This window comes from Gasterosteus aculeatus, chromosome 15 (genome assembly GCF_964276395.1).
Source record: "Gasterosteus aculeatus chromosome 15, fGasAcu3.hap1.1, whole genome shotgun sequence".
Classification (NCBI taxonomy): Eukaryota; Metazoa; Chordata; class Actinopteri; order Perciformes; family Gasterosteidae; genus Gasterosteus; species Gasterosteus aculeatus.
In genome coordinates this window covers 439334-450000 of record NC_135703.1, presented here as the reverse complement: position 1 = coordinate 450000, position 10667 = coordinate 439334, and the positions used below count along the sequence as shown (strand labels likewise).

Genomic DNA, 10667 nt, shown 5'->3' with positions numbered 1-10667 from the left:
TCATAATTAAGCTCCATTTGGACGGATTAGTCCTCCCCAGCAGGAAGAGCCGCCGCGACGATTCACAATGTTCTGGTGGGAACGACGGCCACCTGCCGCCGGATGCTGGGCGACATTTGACCCTCGTTAAAATCTCTGTGTGTTGAAATCTGTATTTCAGTTCATATCGGATATGATATCATGTGTCCAACTGTCACTGTTATGGCCTTGAACACTGCTGTGTGTCCTTCCACCAGGGTCCCTTCAGAAAACCTCCCATTTTACTGCAGGCTGTCCCTCTCAGTCCCGTCTCTGGTCTCCTTTCCCCCCAGCAGTTTGTCCTGTGTTGATCCGAGCATCGCTCCTCAAACCCCTGAGACACCATGACGTCGTCCCCTTTTCATATGCAGGTTCATTCGTGGTCCTCAGTCCCCAGCTGTCCCTTCTAGTCACTCTGATGATGAATGTGTCGGTCTCCGTCCCTTCAGGTCTTCGTAAAGGTCGGTTCTGGATCACGCCCGACCCGTACCACAACGACGACAATATCCAGATCGGCCGTGAGGTGAAGATCAGCTGCCAGGTGGAAGCCACGCCCCCCGAGGAGCTTCAGTTCGGCTGGCTGAAGAACGGGCGTCCCCTGAGGAGCTCCGAGAGGATGGTCATCACCCACAGCGACACCGAGGTCATGCCGGGAACCACCAACCTCGACATCATCGACCTCAAGTTCACCGACTTCGGCACCTACACATGTGTGGCCTCGCTGAGGAACGGAGGAACGCCGGAGATCAGCATCGACGTCAACATCTCCTCCACCACAGGTGAGACCTAAGGAAGGGGGGTACAGAGGAGGGAGGAGACTGTGGTTAATATGTTGGACAGTATCATCCTCCTTTAGTTTATTGATCCAAGAAAATACCTTTTACCGTCTATTAAATATTATTGATCTGATGTAAAACATTTTGATGACAATCATCCATCCCGTTCTGAAGCCAATCATTGGCTGAGTGACAAGTGGCTCCTCCCCCTCGGACCCTGTCCTGCGCTCTCATTGGCTGTAACCCATGAGGTCGCAGAGCTGAGCTCTCGTCCGTGTTTGCGCTGCGACTTTACGTCACGTTATTATATCGTGACAGACTCCGCCCCATAGATATATATACATATCTATGCTCCGCCCAGCAAGCCGTCACGTGACCACGTCACATGACCACAATGTCTCCCTCCCCGCAGTTCCTCCAGAGCTGTCCGTCCCCAGGGGGCGCTCCCACCTCGTAGCCCAGGAGGGCGACACCGTGGACCTGCAGTGCCTGGTCTCAGGGAAACCCAAACCCATCATCCTCTGGTCCCGGGGGGAGGAGAGCGGGGCGGCGGTTCTGATGCCGGACGGCTCGGAGCAGACGGAGAGCTACGACGGCGTGCTGAGGATCACCAATGTCAGCAGAGAGATGGGCGGGACCTTCCGCTGCCGGACGAGTCAGTACAACGGGTTCAACGTGAAGCCGAGGGAGGCCCTCATCCAGCTGGTGGTGCAGTGTGGGTAACGCACAATGTACACACATATACACACAAACATGTGTGTTCCACCACACGGATAGGATACACACGTGTGTTTACTGCACACACACAGGTTGCCTTTGAATACACAACCTTTCAGTCACGCTCTGTGTGACCTGCAGGGAAACGAGGAATCAAAAGAGCCGACTTGCTCAAATAAAAAGTAATCTAAAAGTCTTTAATAACTGAACAAAGTGATGATCAGGATCACCACCTGTGGGGGAACCGATGGGGTCGGGTGCAGTGACAGTGGGGGGGGCTAGACGGAACAGACCTGGGCGGCAGATGCCGGCTCTGGGGACGTGGAGCGTCAGCTCTCTGGGGGGGGGAGCGTTACCAGTTGGATCTGGTGGGGTTCACCTCTACGCACCGCCTCGGCTCTGGACCACATTCCTGGATCAGGGGGTGGACTCTTCTCCGGAGGGGCCATGGTGTGAGGCGCCAGGCGGGTGTGAGGATACTCACAAGTCCCCGGCTGAGTGCTGCTACATTGGAGTTTACCCCGGTGGACCAAAGGGTCGCCTCCCTGCGCCTTATTGGCTACATATACATATTGGCTTCATGCCTCAATGAGTGAATATAACAAAGCAAACATAGTTTGTCTTCATCTTATAACTAGTAGACTTTAATTACAACACGTCATAAATGATCACAGTTCATCACACGACATCATGAGGTTCAACACAGTTCACGTTACATCACATCACATCACATCACATCACATCACAGGTCATTTAGCAGACGCTTTTATCCAAAGCGACTTACATTACACTTTAAACACGTGGCTTTTTCACATTTTTGCCTGGGGAGCAACTAGGGGTCAGGTGTCTTGCTCAGGGACACTTCCACATGGAACATGGGGCAGCCTGGACTCGAACCACCAAGCACACCTTCTCTAACCCCTGCGCCACGACGACCCCCCCCCGTGGTCCAATCCTCAAGACATTTGCCTCAATCATCTAATGTAATAACTAATATCTAACATCACACAAACTACAGTTGTAACACTAAACATTATTACATGTATTATAATCCCCACCACCAGGGGTGCACTTCTTCCTTAAACCCCTAACAGAAGCAGCATGTTAGATATTTATACATGTTGTGATGTCATGAGACGGCTGGTCCATCTCCACCCTGATGGGATGCAGCAGGGACACCATCACAACTTGATGACAAGCTGCAACCCAAATTTTCCATCGATGGGGGGGGTCACGCTCCATCGTTGTTCTCGCCCTCTCAATGAGCAGCGCGCGCTTCTGCGTCTGCAGTCATTTAAGTGAAGCTAATTGTCGTACAGTTCAGTGGGTGTGTGTGGTCCTTGCTGGTGAAATAACATAGACCTGCTTCACATAGAAGCGCATCGCACAGTCATTGAAACAACGTCACTCCAGACCGCCGGCCGATTCATTCATTTTAATCTGTGGTCCAAGGGTTGTGAACACGTCCTCCTCGGTCCAGATGTGGTCACTGTTCACCGGTCCTGTCAAGAAGCCACTCGTCCGATGTTCACACAGAGTCTGCTGGACATTAGAGAGAACGCGTGGACTCGATCTGCTTCTCTCATGTCTCACAGTCCCTGTGCCTTATGGTCTCTCTGGTCCCTGTGTCGGCCTCCAACAGACCCCCCCACCGTGGAGCCGGCGTTCACAGAGATCCGTCAGGCTCTGGGCCGGGCCTTCAGCCTCACCTGCCGCCTGCTGCGAGCTCACCCGGCACGCCTCCTGCGGTACGAGTGGAAGCTGGGCGCCCGCCTCCTCACCGTCGGGCAGTTCAGCGACCAGCGAGACGACACCAGCTACCTGGTCAAAGCGCTGAACCGAGAGGGCTACGGCGAGTACACCTGTGACATCACCAACGAGGCCGGGGCGGGGCGCTGCACCTTCTTGGTCACAGGTGAGTCTGCTTGACTGGTGCATGATGGGAAATGGCTTAAAGGACCCGGGACAGCACCAGTGGTGACGTGAGGTGGTGCACAGTTGACTCGGTGTAGACGCATTTGACTCGTGGCTTTAAACCAGCGCTGGCGTCTTCCTCCAGCTCCGCCTCCCGGCTTCTAACGTCCAATGAAAAGACCTGCTGGAGGACGCTGAGCGCGTTGGTCTGTGTCAAGCGTCATGAATAATAATCAGGAAGACTTCTTCATCCTCGGTGACTCATCTTCATCTTCAAACTTCTGCTGCATTCCGTCGTCTGAACGTTTCATTCCACTAACTGTGAATTCTGAAACTGTTTCTTTGAATGAATTCTTCTTACTGTCAAAAATGTAGACAGACGTTTAACCACGAGCTGTTCCAGGTGTTTATCATACTCGCGCCGTCCGGCGAGCAGCGGCTGGACAAGAGAAGCCGTAAGCTGGCGATGGAGAACGACGAGAGCGAGAACAGACTCCGCCCTGAACAGACTCCGCCCTGAACAGACTCCACCTAAAACAGACTGCGCCCTGAACAGACTCCCCCCTGAACAGACTCCACCTAAAACAGACTCCGCCCTGAACAGACTCCGCCCTGAACAGACTCCACCCTGAACAGACTCCGCCCTGAACAGACTCCGCCCTGAACAGACTCCACCTAAAACAGACTCCGCCCTGAACAGACTCCCCCCTGAACAGACTCCGCCCTGAACAGACTCCACCCTGAACAGACTCCGCCCTGAACAGACTCCCCCCTGAACAGACTCCACCTAAAACAGACTCCGCCCTGAACAGACTCCACCCTGAACAGACTCCGCCCTGAACAGACTCCCCCCTGAACAGACTCCACCTAAAACAGACTCCGCCCTGAACAGACTCCACCCTGAACAGACTCCGCCCTGAACAGACTCCCCCCTGAACAGACTCCACCTAAAACAGACTCCACCCTGAACAGACTCCGCCCTGAACAGACTCCCCCCTGAACAGACTCCGCCCTGAACAGACTCCACCCTGAACAGACTCCGCCCTGAACAGACTCCCCCCTGAACAGACTCCACCTAAAACAGACTCCGCCCTGAACAGACTCCCCCCTGAACAGACTCCACCCTGAACAGACTCCGCCCTGAACAGACTCCCCCCTGAACAGACTCCACCCTGAACAGACTGCGCCCTGAACAGACTCCACCCTGAACAGACTCCGCCCTGAACAGACTCCGCCCTGAACAGACTCCCCCCTGAACAGACTCCACCCTGAACAGACTCCGCCCTGAACAGACTCCGCCCTGAACAGACTCCGCCCTGAACAGACTCCCCCCTGAACAGACTCCCCCCTGAACAGACTCCACCCTGAACAGACCAACGTAAAAGTTGTAGAACAGGAAAAAAATAGAATAGCAAAGAATAGAATGGAGTTTCCTCCAGTGTTCTCTGGTGTTTTAGTTCAGGTTTATTCAACTACATCTCATAGTCCTGTTTAATCGTCATGGAACTGTAAAGCCAGTAAACAGACCGTTAGTTACTTGATTCCCTGAGCCGAGTGAGCCAATCAGGACGAAGCTCAGGTTGTTGACGTTGAAGGTTTCTTCTTCTGTGGTGGTTTAATCCACCACACTGCAGATCAGCAGGAACACATAATCACACACAGTCATATTAACTTTATAATCCTTCTGCTGTTGGGATTAACGCTCTTCTTCCTCTTTCATCAGTTCTTCCTCCTCTCCCTCGTTTGAACAGACAAACATGGAGACGTGACACAAATGAACGTGACAACTGAACTCCTCACAAACCTGACCCAGAATTAGACAACCGACAAATGTGAACAGTTTGAAGACATAATCGTAGGTGACCTCTGACCCCTGTGTGTCTGCTCAGGGAAGGCCTACGCTCCAGAGTTCTACTACGACACTCACAGCGCTTTGTGGCAGAACCGGCCTCGCGTCTACGGCTTCAACCTGCAGTGGACGCAGATGGAGCCCAACGCCGTGGACCGGATCCTGGCCTACAGACTGGGCATCAGACAGGTACACAACCCTGCGTGTGTGTCAGTCATCATCGTCATCCTCATCCTCCCATTCTGACCGGCACTGGGGCACCAGATGGAGATTCATCCGCCGCCAAAAAGTCTCTATTTGCTCGCGTTTGGTCGAATCTACAGTGACGTGAGTTTGTTGTGAAGATCAAACGGAACCCGGTGAGACGGATTCAGACACGAGGTCCGTTCAAGTAAAAAGGAAATAATAAACAGCTGATAGATTTTCAGGTTTCCGTCCAAGTAGGTGACGGCTCCTCTAATCCTCAACAACAAAGAGTGATCAGTGGAGTTCTACGCTTGTTTGCTCGAAATCAGATGTTGTTTCCAGAGATTTGAGAACAACGCAGATTAAAGCTGTGACATAAAAGCACATTTCACCAGGAGAGAAATCGGAATCCTGTTTTAATATGAAACATTCAGAGCACATGTTATATATATCTATATTTATATAGATATATAATAGAAGGCTGAGTGTGAACCTGCTCCTGCAGCATCAGCCCGGATTTAAAGAGGATGAGGAGGAGGAAGGCTTGTTGCCACGACGACCTGCCTGTCTTTGCATTCATACAGAGCGAAGAGGGAAAGAGGAAGTGCTGATGGGACAGAATATTATAAGATGATGATGCAGAAGCATTGGAGGAGAAACATGGACGACAACAAGAGGAAGACTAAAGTACCGCTGACGAGGCGACGAGGAGGCAGCGTCTCGCCGGCGACACAAACCCGCTTTCTTGTGTGTGTCAGATGAGTCAGTCCCGCTGGTGGGAGCAGGAGATCGCCATGGAGACGAGCGTCCAGAGGGGGGAGCTGTTGACCTACAACCTGACTGAGCTCGTCAAGCCGGAGTCCTACCTGGTCCGCCTCACCCCCATCACCCGCTACGGCGAGGGAGACGTCACCGAGCGCACCATCACTTACAGCGGTACGTCGACATGCACAACAGTGATACAACAACAACACATTCACTGGTGAGCCCAGTTAGCTCAACATGCTAGCACTGATTAGCTCCTCCATTGCAGGCTCAATGCTCAAATCTTATATATATATATAATATTATATATAATATTTGATATATAAATATATAATATTTGGGGTTAAAACGTACCAGTGGTAGTTTAAAACATTACAGGTCAATTAGCTGACGCTTTTATCCAAAGCGATTACATTTTTTAACCCGTGGCTTTTTTAATTTTGCCCGGGGAGCAATTAGGTTTATAGCCTAGTTTGTGCTTCTGCGTTTTCAGAGACACGAAGACGCAAGAGTCCCTTGCGTGTCCCTTGCGTGTCCCTTACGTGTCCCTTGCGTGTCTTTTCATGCCTCCTTGCGTGCGTCGACCCATCCATTCAATCAGCGTGTAGCCCCGCCCTAAAGCGTCCCCTGCTGCATGGGAATGCAGCTTTAACACGTGAAGCTACTTTCACATGTTGGAGGTCGATGAACGTTTTAAAGGTCTCAGTTTTAAACATGTGCTTAACATTGTTAATTGAAATCATAAATAAAATATGTACATCTTGTATTTAAATGATACCCGGTACTTGACCTTTGACCTCACCTCGTCCTTTACTTCCAGCACATTAGTGTATTTGTGTAAATACAATGTGTGTCGCACAGAGAGACTCAAGAATAAATGAACTGTCCTCTGATCATCTGACACACGTCCTGTCTTTGTCCCTTCAGCTCCTGTTAACCCGCATCTCAGTGAGTATCCACACACACAGACACACACACACACACACACACACATGGGTCCACATGTCCACAGCTCATGCACATACATCTCCTGTGTGTGTGTGTGTCTGTGTGTGTGTGTGTGTGTGTGTGTGTCTGTGTGTGTGTGTGTGTGTGTCCAGGGGAGTTCCAGTGTGGCTTCGAGGACGAGGCCTTGTGTTTGTTCTCTCAGGACAAAACGGACGTCTTCGACTGGACTCGTCACAGCGCCGCCACACGGGACACCAAGTACACGCCCAACACGGGGCCGAGTGCCGACCACAGCGGCTCCAAGCAGGGTGCGCACACACACACACACACACAGACACACACACACACACACACACACATCGTCATGGGTCAGTCTCAGGGGGAACGTGTGAGTCAGTGTCAGAATGAACACATGAACGTAGTCCGGGGTCCTGACCTTTGACCCCTGGGTCGTGGTGCCCTCACAGGTTTCTACATGTACATCGAGGCGTCGAGGCCGAGGCAGGAGGGAGACGAGGCCCGACTGCTGTCTCCCACCTTCAACATGAACGCCAAGACCTCCTCCGTCACCAACAGCCCCACCTACTGCTTCACCTTCTACTACCACATGTACGGGAAGCACGTCGGTAAGCCGCCAGTACTCCTCATACATGAGTAGTACATCAATATGTGAACACATGAGCTGTAGTACTTGGATGTATATGAATACGTGATCGGTAGTACTTGGATGTATATGAATACATGGTAGTACTTGGATGTATATGAATACGTGATCGGTAGTACTTGGCGTCTGCAGGAGCGCTGAACGTCTTCCTGCGTCAGAAGACTCCGGCGGTGACCAACAGCTCGGTGTGGAGTCTGACCGGTAACCAAGGAGACCACTGGCGGCAGGCGAAGGTCAACATCCACCCGACCTCGGCCTTTCAGGTACAAGACACGCCCACTTCCCCTGGAGAAGGCACAGCTCATGCTAATGCTAATGCTAACCCTGCAGTTCACAATAAAACAACCTCGGCTGGCTTTTATTGTGAAACAGCTGTGTGTCTCTCTGAGCTTCCTGTCTTCTTCTTCTGTGGTAGGTGGTGATGGAGGGAGTCCGCGGCGCCGGTATCGAGGGAGATATCGCCATTGATGATGTCAGCATCAATGAGGGAGAGTGCAAAGACCCCCCGCCCAACAGTAAGTAGTCCTTCATTTACTGTCATTTCACTGAAGGAACATTTAAAACCAAAGAATAGAAAGTTCTGTTTTACAATCTCTCTCTTTCTGTCTCACACAGACCTGAGGTCGCTCGCCCCGCCTTCATCTCCTCATTTATGGCAGCTGAGCGTCACTCTGAGTCTGGCTTTGATTGGTCGGCAGAGGTGACCCCCCCCCCCCATCCTCCCAACCACCTGACTCTTCTGCAGTAACGGGAACAAGTAGTGGGCATGTAGCCCCGCCCTAAAGCGTCCCCTGCTTCATGGTCTGTTTGACTCTAAATGGACCATAATTCACTAAATGAACATCATGTTGTGTTGAAGAAGACTTGAAACTAGAGACTGAGACATAAACTCATGTTTACAATGTTTACTGAGGGAATAAATCCAGAGAGAAGAAGAGTCATTTCCTCATAGACGTCTATGGGAGCAGAGGAGTCGCCCCCTGCTGGTCACTACAGAGAAGTAGAGTCATTTCCTCATAGACGTCTATGGGAGCAGAGGAGTCGCCCCCTGCTGGTCACTACAGAGAAGTAGAGTCATTTCCTCATAGACGTCTATGGGAGCAGAGGAGTCGCCCCCTGCTGGTCACTACAGAGAAGTAGAGTCATTTCCTCATAGACGTCTATGGGAGCAGAGGAGTCGCCCCCTGCTGGTCACTACAGAGAAGTAGAGTCATTTCCTCATAGACGTCTATGGGAGCAGAGGAGTCGCCCCCTGCTGGTCACTACAGAGAAGTAGAGTCATTTCCTCATAGATGTCTATGGGAGCAGAGGAGTCGCCCCCTGCTGGTCACTACAGAGAAGTAGAGTCATTTCCTCATAGACGTCTATGGGAGCAGAGGAGTCGCCCCCTGCTGGTCACCATTTTTCAAAGAGGAAGTAAAAGCTTAAATGCCCCCCTCCCCTCCCCAAAAAACCCTGCCCATCCATCCCCACTCATACTCACCCCACAGAACAACAGTACTGTACTGCGAGACTATTCAAACACTTTGAGATGTTATTTTGACGTCTGTTGGAGGAAGAAACGTAATCTTCTGCCACGACATCAAGTGCCTTCAGACTCGCAACGGAAAAGTGAGCGCCGGAACGTGGTCGCTGTCGGGACGGGGACCGCCACTGGGCCGAGCACCACTGGTTTGAGGTCCGCCGTCGTCACGGAAACAATTAAAGAAAATGTTTTAAAAACAGCGGGAGAGAAGAAATAACGGATAAATACTTCCTGGTCCGATTATGCAGAGAATTAGTTTCTTACAGAATATTCCTTCTTTTTTCTAACGATGAACATGTTTGTGAACACAAGAGGATTCTGGGAAACAGGAAGCCATGTGGGACGCCGTTAGACTCGAAGCTCCTACAGAACAACCCATGATCACAACCCGGAGGAACCGTGTCTGGAGATTTTCAGAATAAAAGACTCTGCTCGTACATTTTAAACCCTGAGCCAAAAGGATTCAAGCATTTTGTCTCCCGGAACTGCTTTAGTATTTCAAAATAAGCTTTGACTGAGATCATCAGTTACCTTAAACAAAATTGTATTAAATCAAATCTTATATTGTTCCTATAATATTAAGGGGGGGGGGCACGTTTAATCGCTCATCTTTTGTTTGGTTGTCTGGGCGGGGGGGGGGGGGGGGGGGTTTCAGGGTTCTTTTATGTGTTATTTCTGCAAAGACTCCAAGAGAAAAAAGTAAAGATGTTCATCATGTTGTTCCTTTTTCACATTTATTTCAATGACAAAGTGAGCGATACGATTAACAAAGCACAAAAAGACTAAATGTTTGTGTACACACAGAGAAGTGGAGGAATAGATGCAAAGTTAAGATTATACCAATTAAAATAAGTCAAGTAGGCATGAATAAAAAGAAAGGTTAGTCTCTTGATGCAATATCACTTTTGAAAGTCCTTTTTCTGTTTGAAGGACTCTCACTTCATTTCTCATTTTTATTTTCCATCACATGACCTTGTTAACAAACAATTTTTTCATAATTTTTATGAACAAGCTAACTTCTCTAATTATATCGGAAAAAGTTCATTCCATTTCTTCGATATCAGTGAGCCTTCGTACATCAGCTGAACTTAAAAACACCTGTAAAAAACGTATTATTTCAACCATAAATTCCCTTTAAAGACCCAGTGAAACATCAGCTAACCTTCTGATTATAGATTTTATTCACTCGAGTTTGAATCGTTTTGTTCGACTAAACTTTAGTTATTTAGAGTTTTGTTATGATTTATTGTGTCTTTATAAAACGTGTTTATTGAGGATAAACATGTTTTCACGTGTTTCTCATGA

At 50.0% G+C, this 10667-nt stretch overlaps 1 protein-coding gene across 1 annotated transcript in view; it reads left to right on the top strand.

The window, feature by feature from the left end:
* mdga2a (MAM domain containing glycosylphosphatidylinositol anchor 2a) overlaps positions 1-10667 on the top strand; it is a 33433-nt gene extending 22766 nt beyond the window's left edge. Inside the window, exons 7-17 of the mRNA XM_078089164.1 lie at positions 468-797; positions 1207-1509; positions 3154-3426; positions 5315-5463; positions 6219-6396; positions 7153-7173; positions 7326-7481; positions 7641-7799; positions 7970-8100; positions 8253-8352; positions 8453-10667. Of these exons, the coding sequence (XP_077945290.1) occupies positions 468-797; positions 1207-1509; positions 3154-3426; positions 5315-5463; positions 6219-6396; positions 7153-7173; positions 7326-7481; positions 7641-7799; positions 7970-8100; positions 8253-8352; positions 8453-8541 (1889 nt within the window). The 3' untranslated portion in view covers positions 8542-10667. The remainder of the gene's footprint in view (positions 1-467; positions 798-1206; positions 1510-3153; positions 3427-5314; positions 5464-6218; positions 6397-7152; positions 7174-7325; positions 7482-7640; positions 7800-7969; positions 8101-8252; positions 8353-8452) is intronic.